Raw genomic sequence first — 23,842 nt, 5'->3', positions numbered from 1 at the left:
GTGTGTATGCGCGCACATGTGTGTGTGTGGTGGCAGTGGTATCTCACCTGCTAGATGGCATGAATCAACTCCTAAGTCATGGAGAGGATTTGTACTGCTCTTCCCTTGATGCTAGCATGGGCGGAACCCCGAGTCCCAAGTTAGTACCCATTAATTAGTTAAGGGTCCTTGATCCCCACACCAGCCAAATGGGTAGCATTGTTGCTCAGCCTTCTAGCCCGCCAGTAGGAAAGTCCAACCATCAGGTCGGGGAAGAAGGATCTGGATTTGGTTGACAATGGTTGGATGGGGGATAGAAACAGAGCGAGGGAAGACAACTCCAGGGTATCTTGCCCCACTCTGTTTATGCTGATAAACAGCACATGTGCAGTTTCTGGAGCCGCACCAGTAAGCTTTTCTGGAAACTCAATCCCAATTGCCATTGGAAAATTGTTCTTTGTTCAAAACGTGTGCCACTGTGGTCTACATTGCTAGAGCTGGAGGTGGGGAAAGGCAGCATGAAGGTATATTTGTGGAAGAGGTGTGCCTTGTTTGCCTTGCTTTTGTAAGTTCTTACTAGCACTCTTGCCCAAACAAATATTCAAAGGAAGCAAAGACAGTTCAATAGAGATATCCCTTTATGCCTGGCTCCTCAGGTGCACGATATACTCAAGAGGGCCCCATGTATATTTATGGATCAATGTGCCAATTATATAAGAACACACATCCTGGTTTCTTTGTAGATACTTTTACATTGAAATACTGCTTAATCCTTAATCAATCTCTTCCTTGTTTCCTCCTCCTCCTCCTTCTCCTCCTCCTCCTCCTTCTCCTCCTCCTTCTCCTCCTCCTCCTTCTTCTTCTCCTTCTTCTTCTTTTTTTTTTCTTCAGTGAGACAGAGTCTTGCTCTGTCACCTAGGCTGGAGTGCAATGGCATGATGTAGCTCACTGTAGCCTCGAACTCCTGGGCTCAAGCAATCCTCCCACCTCAGCCTCCTGAGTAGCTGAGACTATGAGACTATGAATACATGGCACCATGCCTGGCTAATTTTTTAAATTTTTTATAATTTTCTATTTTTTATAGAGACAAGGTCTCACTGTGTTGCCCAGGCTGGTCTGGAACTCCTGAGCTCAAGTGATCCTCCTGCCTTGGCCTCCCAAAGTGGTGAGATTATAGGCATGTGCCACCACACCCAGCCTCTTCCTTGCTTCTTTTGACCACCAGATCCCTAGAAGCCCAGATTCTCTTCCTAAGAGCAAAGGAGATTCTAGAGAGACAAGAGAGGCTCAGAGGCTGAGATTCACGCTGAGCCTCACCTCTCCCTTCTCTGATTGGTGCTTCTGTACCTTGGAGACAAGTCCTCTAGCCATAAACTTTTTTTTAATTTTTTTTTATTTGGAGTCTCGCTCTGTCACCAGGCTAGAGTACAGTGGCGCAAGCTCGGCTCACTGCAACCTCTACCTCCTAGGTTCAAGTGATTCTCCTGCCTCAGCCTCCCAAGTAGCTGGGACTACAGGCAGCCCCAGGCCCAGCTAATTTTTGTATTTTAGTAGAGATGGGGTTTCACTGTGCTGGCCAGGATGGTCTCAATCTCTTGACCTCGTGATCTGCCCACCTCAGCCTCCCAAAATGCTGGGATTACAGTGGTGAGCCCCCACACCCGGCCAGCCATAAACTTTTAAACCTTATCTCCCCACTAGACTAACCATCAGTGGAAGCAAGAAATAGGACTTCTATTTCTTGTTGTCACCCTCACCAGCACCCAACCCAATGTTCCAGACACTAACCTAGTTCACGCCTGTGTTGGTTTGGCTGTTAGGGGGCACTGGGTAGACAGTGTAGGGGCCATAGTTCAGCATGAATGGGAGTACAGACAACCTGTGTCCAGCCTGGCCCATCTGTAAAGCTGGCTTCCAGCCACCACAACAAGGTGGAAGGAATGGCTGGATATACTGCCAGCTACCAGTTTGAAAAGTGTCTTCTGTTATTGGAAAACCACAACCTCCCCCTACCCCACTTCCCTTGTTCCCTGTGGCCCTTGGGCCAGCGAATGCCTCAGGAGAACCCTGATTGCCAAACAGGAGAGTACAAAATAGCACGCATTTGAATTACAGAGGAGAAACTGGAGCAAATACAGACAGATTAATGCACAAACCAAATAGGTGGATCTGGGGTTGGCCAGCAATTCTACTTTGGAAGGACTCTGAGAATCTATTTTGAGGGTAGAATGTAACTTAATTTTAGTTCAGTTTAGTGAAGTTTTGTTTTTGTAAGGAAAACACTGGTGTGGCCTCTTCACTGGGCCATCTCTGCCTCAGACTTTTGGAACCATGACTGTGATCTTGTTTGGCTGGCCTTGGTAGGCCATTCTTGGGTTACACATGGGTGATAAGGTGGGATGGGTCCAAGTGATGGAGTAGGCACTCCTGGCCCCCAAATACCTCCTACACTTGTTCTGACTACTCCCATCTGTGCTTCTCCACCTCTCCCTGAAGTTCTGTAAGGTTAGAATATTTTTATGAGGTTGCCTTTCTTCTCATCCTAGGGAGAACTCCCAGGCCTTAGCTTATAGTGCATGTTAGAAGTCTGAAGATGGTATGCCCTCAGATGGAAAAAAAAAATAGACATCACGATAGTGGTGATAATGCTAATAACAGTGGTAGCAAACACATGAGGTTTGGGATGGACTACACACTGTTCTCGGTGCTTGTATTAATACGACCCTCACAGCAACTTTATGAGGCATTGTTGTCATCATTCCCATCTTACAGATGGGAAACCAAGGCATAGAGAGGTTTAGCAACTTTCTGAAGGTCACCCAGCAGCAGGGCTGGGATTTGAACCCTGGCTATCAGGCTCCAGAGACTAGGCTCTTTAATGCAATGCTATGTAGCTGATCCAATCGTAATAAGCAAGTCACTTGTAAGCCACATGAGAGGCACTGGGCTAAGAATGCCAGAGAGATTTAGGAGGAAAGAGCCCCATAGAGATCAAACAGTAATGGTGGAACCCAAACTCCAATGCAGCTTCCTCACTATGAAAATGTATTCTTTTCACTAAACTATCCTCAGATGAAAAGGTTCCAAGCTCAGGCCATTTGGGGTAAGGAAGGAGTTGGCTGGTTGTATGTGCAGAAGCTTCCAGCAGTACCTAGCTTTATGGGGCAGATCTGCTTGTGACATCTTCTGTCTAAATCAAGTCAAGCCATTTTTGAACCAGGATGTTGCTATTTAAAGGAATCCCTTTTGCCTGCCCCTCCCAACCCCCCAGCCAAGACTCACTCCCTTGTTTATCTTCTGTGTTAATGAAGCAGAGAAGATGGGTCCAAATCACTTCAGGAAGAATCAGTGGTAAAGGCTGGCAGACATGCCTCTGCCAGGAGGTGAAGCCGTTATAACCTGCCTGTGAGAGTTAATATGGAGGAAACAGTCCCCAGGGCCCCTGGAAGGCTGGCTTTTCGCCGAGAATGCTACCGCAATGTTAGAAACAGAGGTGGATGCAGGATCTTGAGAGACATTGGCCTGGGATCTTGCCAACCTCTTGTTTTTACAGCAGACTTGGAAACAACCACTCGCCTCCTCCTAATTTGAGCTGCCTCCACTAAATTGCTCACTTTGCCAATGACTCTGTGTATTGCCATCCCTGGCAGGGAAGGTCTGAAGGGGCCATTGATTCATCTGAACCCTGACTTGATGTCTGACTGGAAGGGTAGGATCCAAGCTCATTTGGAAAGAAACAAGACAGAATCCTGTAGGGATGAAGAATCAGTTCTTAGTAAAGATTTGTTTAAAAACAGAGACTGGAGTCAAAGAACTGGGATACATAGTGGAGCATCCACAATGAGGAAGGATAATGGAGCTACCAGAATGTGTGTGTCTGTGTGTGTGTGTGTGTGTGTGTGTGTGTGTGTGTGTAGGGTATTTTACTTAAGCATTTATTGAGTATCTACTCCTTTTAGGGCTAAGTGCAACTTGAGATAAGAAAGAATGATAGGATCTCAGGTCTGAAAGAGTTCAATTTGTAATTCAAAGTATGACTGCATAAGCAAGCCCCATTCCAAATTCCTGTTGAGGTCTTAGCATGGAAGTATCCAGCACCCCCATCGTAACCCCTGACAGAGGCACTCTCTGCCCTGATGGCAGGCCCCCCGCCTTTTGTTGCTGGTTCTTATTATTAGATGATTTTTTTTCTTTGATTGAGCCAACGAATGTTACTCTCAGCAATTTCCAGTTTTTGTATTCAAGACCTGTCCATTTGCTCCTCCATGTGCTGATTTTACAAATACCTGTAGACAGCTCTTGGGTGCTTCTTTTTCACACAAAGTAGAAAGAGAAACACAACCTTGTAGAATCTAAAAGTCAAGTCCTCTCTTCTTTGTGTTCCCAGGGTATGTGGTAAATGCCTCTCTTTCAGCCCTCGACCCACTGGGTGTAACTACTTTTGTGCTCATAGTTAACTAGTATCTACTGGGTAACTCCTTTCTGCCAGACACTGTAGTGGCAAATTTCATAAGATTTTTTGTTCAATCCTGATTCCAATTCCCTGATGTAAGGAGAATTACACCCTCTTTATAGATAAGAAAATTGAGGTTCAGAAAGAGGAAGTGGTTTCACTTCTTGGTCAGTTTCCTTATCTAGATAATGTGGATGCTAATATTGCCCTTGTAAGGCAGTTAAGAGAAGTAAATAAGTGAAATGTACATGGCACATAGTAGGTGTGCAATAAATGGGAGCTGTTTTCATTGGAGCAGTCCTTCCATGGTTAGCCCATTTCATTTTTGGTGATGATTTAATGATGATGATGATGATATTAATAACATTTGTCTAGTGCAAACTATGTTCAAGACAGTGTCAAATTCATCATCTTGACTAATCCCTTCAATTCAGGAGATTGGTATCATTACGATTCCTGTTTTATAGAAGATGAGGCCAGAAACAAAGTCATTTACTTGCCTACAGTCCCAATATCCATAAACATCAGAGCTGAGATTGGAACAGTTCTGTCTGGCTCCTGAGCCCCCACTCCCAATTGCTCCTTCTTCTACCACATCCCCACAGAGCTTAGACTCTATTGCATCCCTTGCTATCTAAGCACTGGATACCAAGGGCTCAACCAGAATGCTAACTGGGGGCACTGTAGGAAGCTGGGGTGCACCACAACCCTGTGGACAAATCAAGATGTGGCGAATTAATGCATGCAAAGGAAGAGCCCCAAACGAGGTGGTTAGAAAGGAGTCCTAGTGGAAAGAGAACAACTCTGGGAGACCACGGCATTGTCAGATGGACAAGGGAGGGGGCACAACGGCTCTAACAGGAGAAGTAGATTTTAGATTATGGTGAAGTCACAAAGTCAAGAAAATCCCCAGGGTCAGGGCGGGGCCAGGGGATGACTATAGCCTAGGAAGTTCTGGAGCTGGCAGTTGTGAACATGTGGGGTAATTAACTTGAATGGTGGCTGCTTCTTTTTCCTCCAACCTCCCTCTCACCTCAGGGAATTCCCACTCTTATAAACACAATCATCTATTCCAGTTGGCTCCAAGGTAAGAGAGCAATTCCAGGCTCCACGGAGACTAACATGCCCGCCCTGAGATGCTGTTCCTGATGTGGTTCAGGCCTTCCTAACCTCTTATCGTCTCCTCCTTGCTGTCTCTGCAGTGATCCGGGCCAAGGTGGTGGGGAAGAAGCTGGTAAAGGAGGGGCCCTTCGGCACGCTGGTCTACACCATCAAGCAGATGAAGGTAGGTAATGTCATCAGTCTGGCTCCAGGAAGGTTTCTGGGTTTTTGCCAGAAGAGTCCTGGCTGAGGGAGGCAAAATGGGTTGGAACTGGGGTGTGTGTCTAAGCACCAGCCAGACACAGCCCTTGTGCCTGCTGGAGAGGGAGCTGCTAAGGCAGCAGAAAGGGATGGGTAGAGAGGGGGCATGGGGCTGCCTCATCCAAGAGCCCATGCAGGTGGAGTCACTCCAAGGCACTTGTTAGGAGGCTGAGCTCTGGAGCCAGATGGCAGATAGCCTTGTTAGCTGGTAACCATGAGACCTTGGTCAAGTCACTGCCCCTCTCTGGGCTTTAATCTTCCCAGTTGTGAAATGAGGGGGTTGGACTAGATCATCTCAATGGACTCTTCCGAGCTCTGACTATCCGGGATTCCAGTGCTTACAGGTCTCATTCGGCCACTGAGGTTACAGCTTAACTCAAATCTTTACACGGAAACTGTGCTGATAACAGGAACCTCATCCCAAGGCAGGAACTTCATCTTCTTTCCCTATTTTCCCAGCTGATTGTCTTCTTGCATCCTAGATAGTTAGCAATGTTTGCTAAACATATTCTTATCATTAAACATATTACTGAGGATATGAACATCAGGAAGCATAGGAAGGAGGTACACCTTAAGAAAAAGAACACCAGATTTGAAATCTAGAGAACCTGCTCCTAGTCTCAGCTCTACTCCTAAACAGCCTGCTTACCTTGGGCTTGTCCCTTTTCCTGGGCCGCAGTTTTACCACCTCTTAACAGTGTGGGGTCGGGCTTGGTGCTCCTGACATCCTCTCTAGCTCAGGCATTCTAAGCATCCTGGGATGCGGGCCGTGTTACTTGTAAGGAGGAGCGGGTGGTATACAATGGAAGGGTGTACTGGTGATTGCCTTAGCACAGAAGACTGGGGCTTCACCTTGAATAACTCAGCAACTGGTTCATCACCCCATCTTTGTAAGCACCTCTCTACATGCAGAGCTCCCAGCCAGGAGCCAGGGAAGCCGTGAGGAAGATACAGTTTCCATCTTTAGGAACTAGAGTCAGGTTGGGAGAGAAGAGGCATGTATGTGTGTGACTCATCAGAAGTTCAATGTGGGGTGTGCTGAGGTCCACAGGAACTGTCCAGCCCTTTAACTTATTGCTCATATTTGCATCCAAAGCAATTAGGGTAGGACCTGGCATGCAAAAGTGACTTGGTGAATGCTTACCCATCTAATACGGGCATGAGGGTGAGACCCCATAGGCCTGGAAACTCCCCAGAGGAGACAAGCCGCAATGTCCAGGTAGAAGGGAGTGGGGCAGTGACACAGCCCATGGTGGTACCCAACCATCCCCGATGCCAACCTCCAGGCTTCCTTATTCCTGTGTCCTGAGGCCTGAGGCTGGATGTACTAATTTTGTGGAACCTGTTGCTTTGGATTCAATTTTGCAAACATCCACAGCCTTCTGGTTATGTAATGTCCAGAGTCAGCCCTGGCCAGTTGCCCTTGGCTGCCTAAGCTTGGTCATGAGACCAGTTTATGTCTTCAGACAGCCCTGGGGAGAGAAGAATGGGCGGGGGTGGGGAACCAGCAAGAGCAACAACAACCCAAAAAACCCACTTTGCAACCTCTGGCAGTCAGCGCGGGAATGCCAAAGCATATTAGACCAAAGCAGAGGTTCAGAGAACACACGAACCTGCCTGGTCTGGAACAATCCTCATTACGAGACACTTGGTGATCAGCAGAGAGCGGAGAGGGAAATCGCTGGGAGGCAGCAGTTCCTAAGCCTGCCTGCTTTCCTTCCTATCATCAGGGCCTGGAGACCAGGGTGACCAGAGGCCCTTCCTGTGGGCAGAATGTCCCATTTCCCCTTGCTGGTGTCAGACCAGCCACTGGGGTCTGTCTAGAAACCAAACATTTGCTAGCTCATCAGTTTCAGAAGACACACTCCCACTCCCAGTCTGGTGGGCTTAGGCTTTCCGTTCACCATCCTTCATCTGAGCTCATGAATCATGTTGCTGGAATTAGATGTAAGGTCCCTCGTCTCACTTCTGACAGAGGCACAAAGGGGAAATGACTTACCCAGAGTAAAGCATTTAATTAAGGGCAGATCTGATCCCCAAGCTGAGGCATCGGAATCTCTTCCCAATCCTGTGTTCTTTATGTGACTCCCAAATCTCCCTGCCATCTTACTTTAATCATCAGTCACCATCTCATGCCTTTTATTCACTCTGACCCTCCCACAGCTGGGTATCATGATCCATAGAACTGGTCAGTACCCTTCTATCCAGAGATGCCACTGGAATCTGCCTGTTTCTAGGTACCAGCTTGCAAGTCAGAGAAGACACAGGCTAGAAGTAGAAGTAATAAATAGTCCATCCATCCATCCTCTCATGCTTCCCTCCCACCCTCTCTCTGTGCTTAGTACTGTGCTATGAGCTGGGGATACAAAGATAAAACACTGCTTACAATTACAAGACTCTGCATCAGTAACATTTACTGAGCAATTGCTTTGTACCAGGCATTCTGCTAGGTCCTTGCATAGATCAGTCCTTATACTAACACTGTAAAATAGATAACACCTTGTCCTCTGTTTGACAGGTGAGGCAACTGAGACCTGGGAGGTCATATAACAGTTAAGATCACACAGCTACAAAGTGGCAAACCTGAGCAAAACTATAGGGTCTTTGCCTATAAGGAGATAATAATACAGTATGGAGCAGCAGGCTGATTCATCATTCCTACCTGCTTTGGGGGATATAAATGCCTACTCCGTATGTATTTAGTTCCCAGGAAAACAAAAAGAAGTCAGCTTGGGTTTGTTGGTTTATCATCCAGCAGTGTAGGGCTAGACTTGTAATATCCTGCAAAGGATGTATCAGAAAAATCTTTGTAGGAGGGAAGGGGGAGGCCAGAGAGGCAAGCCTGCATGAGTTTGGCACTGGTCCCTGGGAGGCTTTGTTCTAGCGGATTAGAGAGTCTACCCTAGAGAGTCAGAAGGGGTGAGCAAGGGCTCCCTTAGAGCAGGACTAAAGGAACTTGGAGAACCTGAGACTCGGAGCTGCCCTGTCTGACCCCTCTCTACTCTCACTGATGAAGGGCAGGCAGACCTTCTCCCGTCTGCTAACTCTGGAGCCTCTGACCCATCTCTCAGGAACACTTCAGTACGCAGAGACCTGCGATGTGTGTGTGTGTGTGTGTGTGTGTGTGTGTGTGTGTGTGCGCGCAAGGGTGTTAGAATGTTGAGAGAGCTTATTGCAATCCCAAACTTGGAAATTAGCTGGGGCTGAGGCCCTGGGCTGTGGGGTGAAGGTGAAAGTTTCCAGAACTGGCTGCTCTAAGCTGTGGGGACCTTATCTCCCATCAGGATCATGAGAAACTGATCCACTGTGCTAGGAGTTATTGTTTGTGTAGTGGAGACACGCTCTCTGGCTGGCTGCAGGGGACAGAACGTGGGGGACATTATGTCCCAGCTGGTCCTGGGAGGGTCCCATGGGGAGCCCCGCTGGTCATGTGCTTTGCATGTCCTGACTGTAGGCAGAGCAGACCTCCGGGGACTTCCTTCCTTTAGTGGTTTGTCTAACCAAATGAGCAATAGCAGGGTCTCGCCTTTGAAGCTCCAGCTGGAAGCATCTTTGACCCCCAGCCCGCAGGGAACCATTCTTCTTGCAATGCCTGTGGCTCTTCCTGGCTTAGGACTCTCATCCAGCCCTCTGCAGAGACTGGCTCCATTTCCACATTCTCTGCCTGTCCTGCTGGACAAATTGCTGTGTAGAGAAAGATCATGCCCCCAATAGCTTGGTCGGTCTGTAAATAAGAAGTTGTGGGTTTAAATGAGTCCATGATGTACGCCAGCATCCAGAACAGTGTTGATCTCTGGTAGGCATGCAAGACATAGTTGGCATCATTGTAGCAACTCATGCTGTCAATGTAGAATGAAGGCCAGACATTTCATAAGAAATATGCAAATGTCCCCAGACTCAGAAACTTCTTTTTTACTTTATTTGTCCCTTCCCTCCAAGGGAAGCTAACATCTTGGAACTTTGTAGAGACGCTACTTGTGTAGCTGCTACCAAGAAGAGGGGCCTAGAGGCATGCAGAACCCAGCCGAAAAAGAACCACCCACTTATGTCTGAAGTTCTAAACCAGCTTTAACTACTCTTGTTAAGAGCTGAGGAAGGGACTTAGGAGGAAGGGGACCAACTCGTTCCTCCTCTCCTCACAAATTTCAGTATAACTTGTTCTAAGCTAACTTTTATTGAACGTTGTGGGCTGACTGCTATTCTAAGTCATTTGCTTCTCTCAAACACCCTAAGAAGTAAGTGCTTTGACCCATTTTACAGATGAAAAAACTGAGGCCCAAAGAGGTTAAGTAACTTTTCAAGTGGCGAATAGGTGGCAGAGAAGATTCAAGATTCAACCTCTGGCTGTCAGCCTCCAAAACCTGAATTTACCACTGATCTCCATGGCATTGGTTTGGATTAGATTACCTTTAACATCTTTTCCAACTTTGAGATTCTAGGATTCTCTGATGTCAGGACATTAGAAATCTATTATGACTTTCCTAAATTTGTCAAGCCAATTCTAGATCTCTACGATTACAGACATGATACTTTTAGAATCAATATTTAAATCAAGGTAGGATTATTATACAGAAAACACAACTGAGTAGAATTTACCTTTGCCATGTTGTTCTTTTCAGAATTGAACCTAAAACACAGCACTATGTTTGTCAGAGCCAGTCATTTGTAATGTATCAGAATTTCAACTCTAGGCAAGTGCTAGGAGTTAAAATGCAGGTGCCTTCAAACTTCCAAGTAGCTGCAATGCCAAGCTGATTTTGATGAGTTTAGTTCTTACTGAGCAGTTCAAGTGACCAGACTGTAACCAGGGGCTTCATTCTCTCACTCACGAAGCACTAGGGCAGTCAAGGGGAAAGACTGACGCAGAAGGAATGAGGTTCCCATGGGCTGGGTCCAAAAGACCTAGAGCGAGTGCTTAGTTGAAACATTTGCCAAAACCTCAAGGAACACCCACACAAAAATAAGAAGTTGCTCGGCACAGAAGTCAGGGTAGGGGATGTTCTTCGAAGGCCACACTCCATGGCAGGCATACAGCAGCATGCTTAAACATGGTTCCTGTTAAGGCTAGAGAGGCACCATTCACATAGAAGAAGTCATCATCGTGACTCTACCCACCCCGCGCCCCCACCGCATAATTGAATGCTGAGTGCAGAGAGCATTTCTTCCAGCACTTGGCTGCATTTCTGTGCTCAGTTGGCAAGCCTTGGGGGAAAAGAGGGGTTCAGAAGGAAGACCATCTGAGTCCATCAGAACAATGTGTGCTTTTAACAAGGCAGGGGCGCCCAAACTCAGTAGGTCCAACAGACCAAGTTATGCCGTGAAGGTCTTGTGGACCACCTACCCCCGCCAACCAGTCACTACTTAAAAGATGAAAAAACGCCAGTTCACAGGCCAAATGGGAGGCATTTAGAAGAGACACCAATGAAGTGATGTCTGGCTTTGTATTAATTAACTGTAAGTAAATTAAGAACACATGCCAGGAAGTAAAGTAGAGGCATTTTCCTATTATAAACCCTTGGGACAAGCCCAGAGACCACCAGTGGTCCAGGGCTTGTGTACTCTGAGGACGGAGGGGATAACAGAATTGTGCAACACCTTAGTGCCCCACCCCACCCTTACCAGATCCCACAGTTCACAGCATCGCCTTGGCACACTGGGCCTGTATAATACTCGTGGACTTGACCTGGAATCACAAAGAGGACTCAGCTTCTGTTGCATTCAGACACCCCAGTGACTGAGCACACACTGATGAAGGAGGCACAGTGGCCATAAATGCAAATAGCATTTGCCTGCTTCTGGGGACCTTGGTCATAGGCTTCTGAGGCTTCCTGGGAGCCAGTCTAAGATAATGGGTAAGAGTATGGACTCTGAAGGCAAATTCCCCTGCTTGGAATCCTAGCTTTGCCATTTCCCAACTGTGTGGCCTTAACAAGCTACTTAGCCTGCTCGTGACTCAGGCTCCTAATCTATAAAATGGGCATACTAGTTTCTACCTCATAGGGTTGTCACGGTGATTCGTGGGCTAATATTAATGGAGATTTCTCAACCTCAGTATCACTGACATTTGGGACCAGATAATTTTTTGTTCTGGGGCTGTCCTGAGTACTGCGGGATGTTTAGCAACCTCCCTACCCTCTACTAACTGTTGTGACAACCAAAAATGTCTCCAGACATTGCCAAATGTCCCAAATATTTCCTAGGGGGGCAAAATTGCCTCCAGTTGAGAACCACTGTATTAGATTATGTCGTAGATACAAATAGCCAAATATCAGCAATTTCATGTGGTTCAATCTAATAATTATAAAGTGTTCAACAGTTAAAAATCTTTGAACTTTGTAGATATGTTTATGTGCTTCATCTGGGATAAAGGATCCCAATGCTTTCATCAGACACTCAGAAGAATAAAAAACATAGAGAATTTCTAGCCTGAATTCAACGTTCACCAGCCAAATAGAATTTCTATAAAGTGGGGTTTGTAATACATCCCTCCCAAGGCTCTTTTAAGGATACTGCAAGGGGAATGTGAGTGAGAATGTTTTTGTGGGCTGGAGAATCTCACAGAGATATCATGAGAATGCTGGCTGAATTCATGGGACTCAGGTCCTGAGGTTGACAAAGAAAAAGTACCCTTGTCACAGCTACTTCTCTGGATTTCTGAAAAGGTGCTGGGATGTGAGACATGTGTAGCTGAAGGAGTGTTGCGGGCCAGTTGGAATGGGGGGTGTGGCTGGCTGCACAGGAAGGTTTCTCTGGGAAGGCCCCAACCTGGCTAGACAAGAGGATCGGTGGCTTCATCTGGGGTGAAGGGGGCCCTGGGTGGGTAGATCAGTGACCGGCCACTGGACAGCCCCATAGGGGAGCGAGATTCCCTCAGATCCAATGTCAGCAAGCCTTCTGGGTGCTGAGCCTCCTCTCCTGGGTTCCTTTTATTTTATTGATACATAATAAATGTACATATTTTGGGAGTCCATGTGGTATTTTGATATATTCAAAAATGTATAGTAATCAAATCAGGGTAAATGGGATGTTCATAACCTTAAACATTTATCGTTTCTTTATGCGGGGATTTGAATTATCCTCTACTAGCTATTTTGAGATATACTATAAGTTATTGTTTACTGTAGTCATTCTACTGATTTAATGAACACTGGGTCTTACTTCTTCTGCCTACTCATATTTTTGTACCCATTAATTACATCTCTTTCCCCCAATCCCTATTACCTTTCCTGCCTCTGGTAACCACCAAATCCGCTGTCTATCTTCATGAGATTTGCTTTCTTAGCTCCCACATTATGAGTGAGAACACGGTGTTATTTGTGTTTCTGTGCCTGGCTTATTTCACTTAGCAAAATGACCTCCAGTTCCAGCTGCGTTGCCACACATGACAAGATTTCATGCTTTTTTCTGGATGAATCATATTCCGTTGGGTATAGATCCCAGGTTTTGTTTTTCCATTCATCTGCTGATGGGCACTTAGGTTAATTTCATATCTTGGCTGTTGTGAATATTGCTGCAGTAAACATGAGAGTGCAGACCCCTCTTCCATATTCTGACTTCCTTTCCTTTGGAAATATACCCAGCAGTGGGATTATGGATCATACGGGTGTCCAAATTGGAAAGGAAGAAGTCATGATGTTCCTTTTGCCCACAGATGTACCGAGGCTTCACCAAGATGCCCCACGTGCAGTACATCCACACGGAAGCTTCCGAGAGTCTCTGTGGCCTTAAGCTGGAGGTCAACAAGTACCAGTACCTGCTGACAGGTAATGGCCAACTCTAGCTTCTAGGCCAGGGTTTGGCCAAGGTCCACTGTTTCTTGACTGCAGAAGAACACACAAGGAGTAGTTGACTCACCAAATGTCCAGTAAATCGTAAGGAGTCTCTAATGTTGAATTCATCCTACTTACCCAGTGCTAAGAGCTTGAGGCTCCTACACTTAGGCTCGACTCTGGAATTAGCTCCACCACTCACCTTGTGAGGCATATCTCCTAATTTGTAGCTTCTCAACTTTACTGTAAATAAAAAGGGAGTGTGTGTTCCTCTCCACCTCACACTCAACCTGTTAGGCCTGTCTTTGAAAGTTATTCATCTTTAGGCAGTCAAGGTAGTAAAGGAGAAAACAAAAACACAAATCGTTATAAAGGGAGTGAAAAGTTGGCCTCTAGTCCTAGCTCCAGTATTTAATGGGCTTGGGACCTTTTGCAAATCACTTTACCTCTCCAAGCCTCATTATCCTCATCTGGAAAAATGGTGCTACAGTCCATTTTGAAAGGTGTTGGGGAGGGTGAAATAAAATCATGGGTCTGAAAAGTACCCAGCCACAGTGCCTGGGCTAAGTGGGAACATAGTAGGTGTGAATTCTTTCTGGGCTGGGCTCTGGACAAAACAACCCTCTCCTTGTTTTCTTCTTTCCTCCTGTAGGTCGCGTCTATGATGGCAAGATGTACACAGGGCTGTGCAACTTTGTGGAGAGGTGGGACCAGCTCACCCTCTCCCAGCGCAAGGGGCTGAATTATCGGTACCACCTGGGTTGTAACTGCAAGGTAAGCCCTGGGGTCACTGGGGGAAGGAGGGGAGGTGCTGACTTGCAGCCCTAGAAACATCAGCTCCCAATGCACTGGGCGCCAGGGCCTCGTGCTGGGAAGGGTGTGCATGTGTTAGGCCAGGGTAGAGGGGCAGGTCTGAGCAGACACAGTAAGGAATGTTGCCCCAGGCAGGGCAGTGAGGAAGGCAGGGAAGGAAGAATGCCTTTCTGCTGTAATGGGCTGCCTCCATGATGACCACGTGCAAGCTGCTGGGGCATGAGGACTCTTGAGTCCCTGGCCCCACCTGGCAGTTCAGGGCTGTAGGTATAGGATCCTGACAGTGGCAGGTTCTGCCAAGTGGTTTCAAGTGGGCTCACCCTGGTAGCTGACTCATCGGTCAGGTGGGCAAATGGGCCCAGGACTGCAGAGACCAGATGCTACAGAAGGTCTTTCTTCAACCAAGCCCGTCCCCCTGACCCAAGTATAGGGCCAAGGTACAGCCTTCCTGCTGTTGCGGTAAGTTGAGTCATTCTCTCATTTCATCTTCAAAACAATCCTGTGTGGTTTTAATTACTATGATCTCCATTCTGCAGATAAGAGCTCAGAGAACTTAAGTAACTAGCCCTAGATCCCACAGTTCACTGAATCTGGTTTCCAACCTAGGGCAGCTAGACTCCAAAGTTTATACTGTAACCTTTCTAATTCCTCGATTTCCTAAAACAACTGAGATCTCCTATCTATATGAGATGAAAAAGCCCTCTCAATGGTCTAATTCTGCTACTTACTGACTGTGTGACCTGCAACAAGTTACTTAACCTCTCCGAGCCTCCTATTTCCTTATCTGTAAAAAGGGAGATAAAACTGTGATGAGAATTAAAGAGAATACTATCAAAGCACTTATCAGAATGTCTGTGAGATAGTAGGTGCTCAACAAATGTTCGCTAGTGCTATTTATATTATTATCACTGAGAGACTGATGTGGCTAGGCTTCCCCTGCAGTGGCCCCAGGCTCGGCAGCCTCAGGGCTGGGCGTACCATGGCAGATTCCATCAACTGCTGCCTGTTATCTAATTGCAGATCAAGTCCTGCTACTACCTGCCTTGCTTTGTTACTTCCAAGAACGAGTGTCTCTGGACCGACATGCTCTCCAATTTCGGCTACCCTGGCTACCAGTCCAAACACTATGCCTGCATCCGGCAGAAGGGCGGCTACTGCAGCTGGTACCGAGGATGGGCCCCCCCGGACAAAAGCATCATCAATGCCACAGACCCCTGAACGCCAGACCCTGCCCCACCTCACTTCCCTCCCTTCCCGCTGAGCTTCCCTCGGACACTAACTCTTCCCAGATGATGACAATGAAATTAGTGCCTGTTTTCTTGCAAATTTAGCACTTGGAACACTTAAAGAAAGGTCTATGCTATCATATGGGGTTTACTGGGAACTATCCTCCTGGCCCCACCCTGCCCCTTCTTTTTGGTTTTGACATCACTCATTTCCACCTGGGAATTTCTGGTGCCATGCCAGAAAGAATGAGGAACCTGTATTCCTCTTCTTCGTGATAATATAATCTCTATTTTTTTAGGAAAACAAAAATGAAAAACTACTCCAGTTGGGGATTGTAATTCCCACCCCTCTTGCTTCTTCCCCACCTCACCATCTCCCAGACCCTCTTCCCTTTGTCCTTTTCCTCCAATACATAAAGGACACAGACAAGGAAGTGGCTGAAAGGCCAACCATTTCAGGATCAGTCAAAGGCAGCAAGCAGATAGACTCGAGGTGTGTGAAAGATCTTACACACCAGGAGCTGCCACTGCATGTCCCAACCAGACTGTCTGTCTGTGTCTGCATGTAAGAGCGAGGGAGGGAAGGAAGGAACTACAAGAGAGTCGGAGATGACGCAGCACACACGCAGTTCCCCAGCCCAGGGATGCTTGCATTGACCAGATGTTCCTGAGTCTGGAGCAAGCACCTAGGCCAGAATAACAGAGCTTTCTTAGTTGGTGAAGACTTAAACATCTGCCTGAGGTCAGGAGGCAATTTGCCTGCCTTGTACAAAAGCTCAGGTGAAAGACTGAGATGAATGTCTTTCCTCTCCCTGCCTCCCACCAGATTTCCTCCTGGAAAACTCTTTGGTAGATTTGGCCGGGAGCTTGCTTTTATGTAAATTGGTGAAATACACACATCTTACACTATCCACAGATATAGCCAAGTAGGTTTGGGTAGAGGATACTATTTCCAGAATAGTGTTTAGCTCACCTAGGGGGATATGTTTGTATACACATTTGCATATACCCACATGGGGACATAAGCTAATTTTTTTACAGGACACAGAATTCTGTTCAATGCTGTTAAATACGCCAATAGTGTAATCTCTTCTATTTTGTTGTCGTTGCTTGTTTGAAGAAAATCATGACATTCCAAGTTGACATTTTTTTTTTCATTTTAATTAAAATTTGAAATTCTGAACACCGTCAGCACCCTCTCTTCCCTATCACAGGTCATCTGACCCCTGTCCGTCTCCTTTTCCCTGCTTCATGTTTGGGGGCCTTCCTTTTAACTGCCTTCCTGGCTTGGCTCAGATGGCAGATGAGAGTGTAGTCAAGCGCCTGGGCACAGGAGGGAGAGCTGCAGTGTCCTGCCTCGGCTGGAGGGACACCTCTCCTGGGTGTGGAGACAGCTTGGTCCCTTTTCCCTAGCTCCCTGGTGAATGCCACCTCCTGAGATCCTCACCTCTTGGAATTAAAATTGTTGGTCACTGGGGAAAGCCTGAGTTTGCAACCAGTTGTAGGGTTTCTGTTGTGGTTTTTTTTTTTTTTTGAAATAAAACTATAATATAAATTCTCCTATTAAATAAAATTATTTTAAGTTTTAGTGTCAAAAGTGAGATACTGAGACTAGGTGATAATGTATATTTTACAGGGGGGTGGTAGGATGGTGACATTGAACATGATTGCTGTCTCTTTTTTTCAGCTTATGGGTATTTATCTTCTATTAGTATTTGTATCTTCAGTTCATTCCACTTTAGGAAACAGAGCTGCCAATTGAAACAGGAGAAGAAAAAAAAAAAAAAAAAGCAGCAGACAACACATTGTAGTGTCTTGCACACACACAAGTGCCCAGGCAAGGTGCTTGGCAGAACCCCAGAGCGGGAAGACAGTACAGGCATCGGGTTTCCTTGGATCAATTTCATTACCATGTACCTTTCCCTCTGTGGTCATGCCATTTGGCAGGGGGAGAATGGGAGGCTTGGCCTTCTCTGTGAGGCAGTGTGAACAGAAGAAGCTGAGGCCGGCAGGTCAGTGGTTTTGAAGGGATGAGCCCAGACTTGATGTTTTGGGATTGTCCTTATCTTCACCTCAAGGTCTCGCATGGTGGGACCCCTGACCGACCTACACAAGCTCCCTCCCACGAGGGGACATCAGTGTCTTCTCTGTGGGGCATCTGGCCATTTACACTCCCTGGGGTGGTCAGCCCCTCTCACACAAGGAGGAACTTGGGTGAAGGCTGAGGGTGAGGCACCTGACGTTTCCCTGCAGAGTCGATAAATTAGCAGAACCACAGCTCCATCTGTTAGGCTTTGGTGAGGAGGCCCTGGGCAAAGAAGGGTCTTTTGCAAAGCGATGTCAGAGGGCGGTTTTGAGCTTTCTATAAGCTATAGCTTTTTTATTTCACCCATTCACTTACTGTATAATTTAAAGTCATTTATGTAGCTGAGACACTTCTGTATTTCAATCATATCGTGAACATTTTATTTTGCTAAATCTTGTGTCATGTGTAGGCTGTAATATGTGTACATTGTGTTTAAGAGAAAAAAAAAAATGAAACCCACATGCCGCCATTTTCCTGAATCAAATTCTACAGTGGAATGGAGAGGAAAATACTTCTAGGCAAGCAGCTAGACTGGTGAATTGGGGGAACTAGAAGGAACTAGTAACTGAGACTCCTCCAGCCTCCTCCCTATTGGAATCCCAATTGTTCCTGGAGTAGGAAAAAAGTTTAAAGTACATTCATGTTCTTGTTCTGTGTCACCCGGCCCTGAGTAGTCTACCATTTACTTCACCCCAAGTCCTGTTGCCCATCCAGTTGGGAAGCCATGATTTTCCTAAGAATCCAGGGCCATAGGAGATACAATTCCAAGTTTTCGCTGCCTCCTTTGGGCATCTCTTCTGCCTGCCAATCAAGGAAGCTCCACGCCCAGGCTCCCAGCTCTCAGGCCAATGCTCTGCTCTGTCCAGGGTAGGTAATACCGAGAGACTCCTGTCTTTTACCCTCCCCTAGTTCCAGACCAGCCTCATGGTGGCAACATGGTTCTTGAACAACTAAAGAAACATGACTGTTTGTAATAGCCCTGTCCAGGGGAAACTGTGGCCCACAGGAGACACTACCCTTCCGTGACCCAGACCTCTGTCTTGCACGTGACAACTGACAGTCTGGACTACCCCAAGATGGCTTCTGTCTACCTACGGTAAACATGTCACTAGAGTATTTTTATCAGAGAGAAACATAATAAAAATCTGATGGCAAAAGCAAAACAAAATGGGGGAAAGTAGGGGAGGTGGATGTGATAACAACTTCCAAATTGACTCTTTGGAGGCAAGAGGAAGGGAAGAACTTGGAAAATAGTTTTTGCTTTGGGGGTAGGGGCTTCTTAGATTCTCCCAGCACCCGCCTTTCCCTTTAGCCAGTCTGCTGTCCTGAAACCCAGAAGTGATGGAGAGAAACCAACCAGAGATCTCGAACCCTGTCTAGAAGGAATGTATTTGTTGCTAAATTTTGTAGCACTGTTTACAGTTTTCCTCCATGTTATTTATGAATTTTATATTCCGTGAATGTATATTGTCTTGTAATGTTGCATAATGTTCACTTTTTATAGTGTGTCCTTTATTCTAAACAGTAAAGTGGTTTTATTTCTATCACACATCTGCTGTCTCTTGCCTTGTTGTGTTCTGACCGCCACGGGGAGTTATGTACACGCCAGCAGGCCTTGGAAGTCTGTCCCCAGCTCCAGGCCTGGACACGTCCCTCCCTCCATGCACTGCTACAGCCTGGCCCCACCCCGCTCCAGTCCTTTTCCCTTGCGGAAGGAATCTCAGGAGAGGTGCCCTGCCTTGACTTTGCTCCCTGATTCTATTCTTCAAGTCCTCCCTAGTTCTGCTGAATCTGGATCTATTAATATACCTGTACCTAATCACCTATTGGTGGCACAAGTACCCCCAGACTGGAGTCCTCACTCAGCCCTCCTTGTTTTCTTCCTAAGAATCCCAACCTGGTGGAGGTGGGGAGGGGTGGCCTGCAAACAGCAGTCCTTGATGTCAATTGCCTGCTTGAAATTCCAAGTATGGCTTGGCCTAGTTGGGAACACCAGGAACTCATGAGGTCTCACGACAGCTGGCGACCTTTTCCCAGAGCTTATAACAACCTCCTTTCAGAGTTTACAGCAGGGCCTGTCACTGTCAATGGGCTGGGCTGGCTGCAGACCCCTCGCCCGACTTTCAAACCGCCACTGACAATGTTCCAGGTTTTCACCCTTGTTTTAAAGCTAATCCTACCATATGCCAGGTACGGCACTTTATATACAGGATCTCATGAAATTCCGACTACTCGATGAGGTTGCTCCACAATCAACCATGGTTTTTACCTGAAGAAGTTGGGGCTCACAGAGATAAAGTCATTTTCCTGAGACCTAGTGTGTAGACAGAACTGGGATTCAAATTCAGGCTGGTTTGATAATGACCTCTGAATTTTCCCCACTGTAAGGATACATACAGTAAGGAAAATCCAGGGTTTCGGGATATGCTGGCTTTCATATGTGCCCTTCTTATCTCAGCCAGCATGTTCTGGATTCTGTGACTCTTGCCCGATCAGATATAGGGGAAAGATTATCAATAGAAAATTCTGCTTGGTTACAGTGATTCCTCCTGGAACCTACAGTCCTAACCATCAGTGTCTTCAAACAGGACTGTCTAGCCAGCAGCCTGAGCTTGGACACTACAAACAGCCACAGTAAGTCCCCAGCTGGGACTATGGGATACCCTATTCATTATTCTGTTCCCAAAGACTCATTCCTTGCAAGGCCAAGCGCAGGGTCACGGCCTTGAATTCCTTTGACCAGTTTAAGAAGACAACCAACTATGCAAGCAGACATGTTGCAGGCTCTTTCCTGCTGCTCAGACCTCCTCCCCACAACACTTGCTGGCTTCAGGTGGAGAACCCTTCACCTCATTCAAAAAGACATTCACCTCTTCCACCCAGGTATCCTCCAAATGGGAGGCTGTACCACATACTCTGAGCTAAGCCCTAAATGCTTCCCAGAGGAGATCTCAGGTGCATTCAGAAATTGGAAAGTGAAGAGGACATGTAAGGACACTGCCTTCAACCACCAATGCAAATCAAATATTAATATTACTGCTTTTTATTAAAATATGAGTTGAAATCAGGTTCCACAAAAGGCTCAAGTAAAACAACATCTCACCTTGAAAACACCTTTTACCTTTATAACCAGCCTCTGGCTCCAACATGCCCCCAGAACTTGTCCCCTGATTTGTGGAAAATCTCCAAGGTCCAAGGAATGTGGTACACCTTTGTCATTTGCCCTACTGCCTGAATTTCACCTGGAGAGATGATTTCCCTTAGGAAATCCAGGCACTCCCACAGGACACTGTGACTCCACCCTAGAGTCTGCGTGGTCAGTGTACAACCCCTAGAGTCCACCTCCTTCATCCAAAGGGACTGAGGACAAGACATTTGTATTCACTCCATATCACGCAAAGAAACAGTAAAAAGGGGCACTCACCATTGGCTTATGGTTGGGGAAAAATGTTTGCTCCACAAGCGGGAACTTCTCAGGACCCAGGGAATGGAAGATCTTAATGAGTTGAGAGAACTAGGATAGAAGAGGAGAGAATGTTGATCAACCATTGTTACCCAGTAGGGCAAAACCTCCCACTTGATCTGAGGCCTCAAGCATCGACTGTTCTGAGCTGAGCTTCAGTAGGTGCTCCCTGCCTATAGGATAAAGACCAGATTCCTTGGCTGGACATTCATCCTCTCCATCATCCAGCCATGTTAACCCCTCCATTTCTGCCCAAGACCTAGTAAGTAGGCAGCACACTGGGTTCAGTTCAACCATATTTAATGAGCACTTACTACAGCCTCAGCATTTCACACAAGGTCCTTCTCCACCTGCTGATGTTCATGCCCTGCACCTCGCCTGCAAGGTCTTCTTTCTAGAGAGGCAGCTTTGCATGGTAACTGATGGTGTTAGATGTGGATCCAGCCTCCCTGGGTTCAAATTCTTGCTTTGCCACTTACTAGCTATATAACCTGGGAAGTCAATTCAGGTTTCTGAGCTTTGGTTCCTTGACTTGTAAACTGGAGATCCAACCTCATGGGATTGTTGTAAGGATACAGTGTGCCAAAGGCAGTGCTTTGTCCACAGCAGTGCTAAAATGCTAGGTATTATTATTAACAAATATTTTCTCTGCTGTTGCAATCCCTCTCATTTCCAACAGCTCAAGCCACATCCCTTCCCACTGCTCTCCTCCTGCTTCAACACTTGCTTGTTTTGCCAGCTGTTGTCTCCAGAGCTCAAAGGTGAGCTCTATCACTATGCTTTATTATCAGAGCAACAAGCTGAACATGGAGGCAAGGGCTGAGGGAAGACAGGCTGCAGGTGCATGGCTGTGATACTAATGTCTTGCTGGAGGGAAGCATAGGGGATGATGGGACCTGGAAGGGGGACAGAGTAGGGAGTCAGGATGATCCCCTGGAGCAGATGACATAAGAGAAGGAGAAAGGGCCCTCCAGGTGTGCATTGAGACTAGTGTGTGCTGGAGACCCTCTGCAGCTGCCATGCTATGGTGTCAGTTGCAGGTGATGATGAGAGACGAGGTCAAAGCGTGATCCATCACAGATCACCAGCCTTAAAGGCCTGACCAGAAAGCTTAGAATTCACCCAGAAGGTGAAGGAGAGCTGCTGGTGGATATAGGCAGAGAAGAGCAAATCAGATTCTGAACAAGGTAAAGGAATCAACTGGAATTTGTGGTCCCATGTGGATGCCCAGTGGTTAAACGAGTGGCCAAGCTGACTTGGAGGTCACTCAATACTAAGAGCCTGGACACTGAAAACAGAGTAACTAGGAACTTTCTGCATCTGCCCAGGACTGGTTTGCAAAACCTTGGCGAGTGGCCTTCAGATGCAGCACAGCAGGGGGTCAACTCGGAAGGTTTAGGAGAACTCAGAAATATGGAAAACGATACATGTGTGTGTGGGGTCCCTCATTTTGCAGACAAGGAAATTGGAGTCCAGAAAGGGAGAGTGATTCCACAGGTAAGCACATGAGTTTTGAAGAGGCCTAGCTCTACCACTTACTACTAGCTATGTGAGCCTCAGTTTCCTCATCTGTAAGATGGAGATATTAGCAACTCCTACTCATAACGGTGCTGAGAATTAAACACAATATGCATGTTAAGGGCTCAGGATAGTGCACAGTTAGTGCTGATGAATGGTGGTTGCTACTATCGTGGTAACTGCAGAAAAAGGTGGGGAAGGGCTAACACTATCTAGGACCCTTTCCTAACAATGGCACTTGAAAATCTTGGACGCCATTGGCCCAAATGCCCAGTTAGGGCAGAATGAGAAGGAGACCAGGGCCATGACAATAGTGGTAAAGTCTATCCATACCTATTAAATTAATGCATGTAGTCATTCAGTAAGTACTGAGTGTCCCAACCATACATGGAACTTGTTTCAAGTACCTAAGGCAGTGATAATTTTTACCATTTATTCAGTGTGCACTTTGTGCCAGCCACATTCTAAGCACTTTCATCTATTAAATCATAACCCTACCAGGAAGGCTCTATTACTATCACCACTTTCTAAATAAGGAAGCTAAGTTCAGAGAGGTTAAGGGGGTTGCTCAAGGTAGCACAGCTCATAAATGGAGAAGCCTGGACCTAGGAATCCGGCTTCAGAGCTCACACTCTCAACTACCACCCTATACCACTGGGTGGTCACACAGAGAGACAGCAAAACACCACAGACCAGACAGCTATGAGCTTCACAGAGCACAATCCACATAGCCCCAGCTTCCACATTACCCATCCGCTTTCCATCCTTGATCTTCCCCCTTGTCACTGATCAAAGGACATATTGCATATGTATTAAAGCACCACACATACCCCTGCTCACTAGAATGTAAGATCCACGGGGCAGGGATTTTGGTCTGAGTTGTTCACTGCTATGTTCCTAGGACTTAGGACAGTACCGGAAACACAGTAAGTGCCCAAGAAGTATTACGAATGAATAACTTCTACTCATAGAGACAGATAATGTTAGATGTGGATCCAGGCTCCCTGGGTTCAAATTCTTGCTTTGCCACTTACTAGCTGTATAACCTGGGAATGAATTTATCATTCTAGGTGGAGATAAGTATCTAGGAAAAAAATAAAGCAGGGTAAGGGATTTGAGAGTACTTGAGCAAGTGGAGGAGTGGTATTTTTTTTTTTTTTTTTTTTTTTTTTT

General features: G+C 46.5%; 2 protein-coding genes across 2 annotated transcripts in view; one reads left to right on the top strand and one right to left on the bottom strand.

The window, feature by feature from the left end:
- The window catches only part of TIMP3 (TIMP metallopeptidase inhibitor 3), a 62,224-nt gene extending 42,985 nt beyond the window's left edge, over nt 1-19,239 (top strand). Inside the window, exons 2-5 of the mRNA XM_017880819.1 lie at nt 5,635-5,717; nt 13,446-13,557; nt 14,216-14,337; nt 15,397-19,239. Of these exons, the coding sequence (XP_017736308.1) occupies nt 5,635-5,717; nt 13,446-13,557; nt 14,216-14,337; nt 15,397-15,594 (515 nt within the window). The 3' untranslated portion in view covers nt 15,595-19,239. The remainder of the gene's footprint in view (nt 1-5,634; nt 5,718-13,445; nt 13,558-14,215; nt 14,338-15,396) is intronic.
- Nucleotides 1-23,842, bottom strand: part of SYN3 (synapsin III) — a 502,974-nt gene that overhangs the window by 345,433 nt on the left and 133,699 nt on the right. Inside the window, exon 5 of the mRNA XM_017880821.1 lies at nt 21,113-21,202. Coding sequence (XP_017736310.1) covers nt 21,113-21,202 — 90 coding nt within the window. The remainder of the gene's footprint in view (nt 1-21,112; nt 21,203-23,842) is intronic.

The sequence above is a fragment of the Rhinopithecus bieti genome, unplaced genomic scaffold (genome assembly GCF_001698545.2).
Source record: "Rhinopithecus bieti isolate Rb0 unplaced genomic scaffold, ASM169854v2 scaffold_12783, whole genome shotgun sequence".
Taxonomy (NCBI): Eukaryota; Metazoa; Chordata; class Mammalia; order Primates; family Cercopithecidae; genus Rhinopithecus; species Rhinopithecus bieti.
Note: the sequence above shows the minus strand (reverse complement) of the source record. Positions and strands in the feature narration are given on the sequence as shown.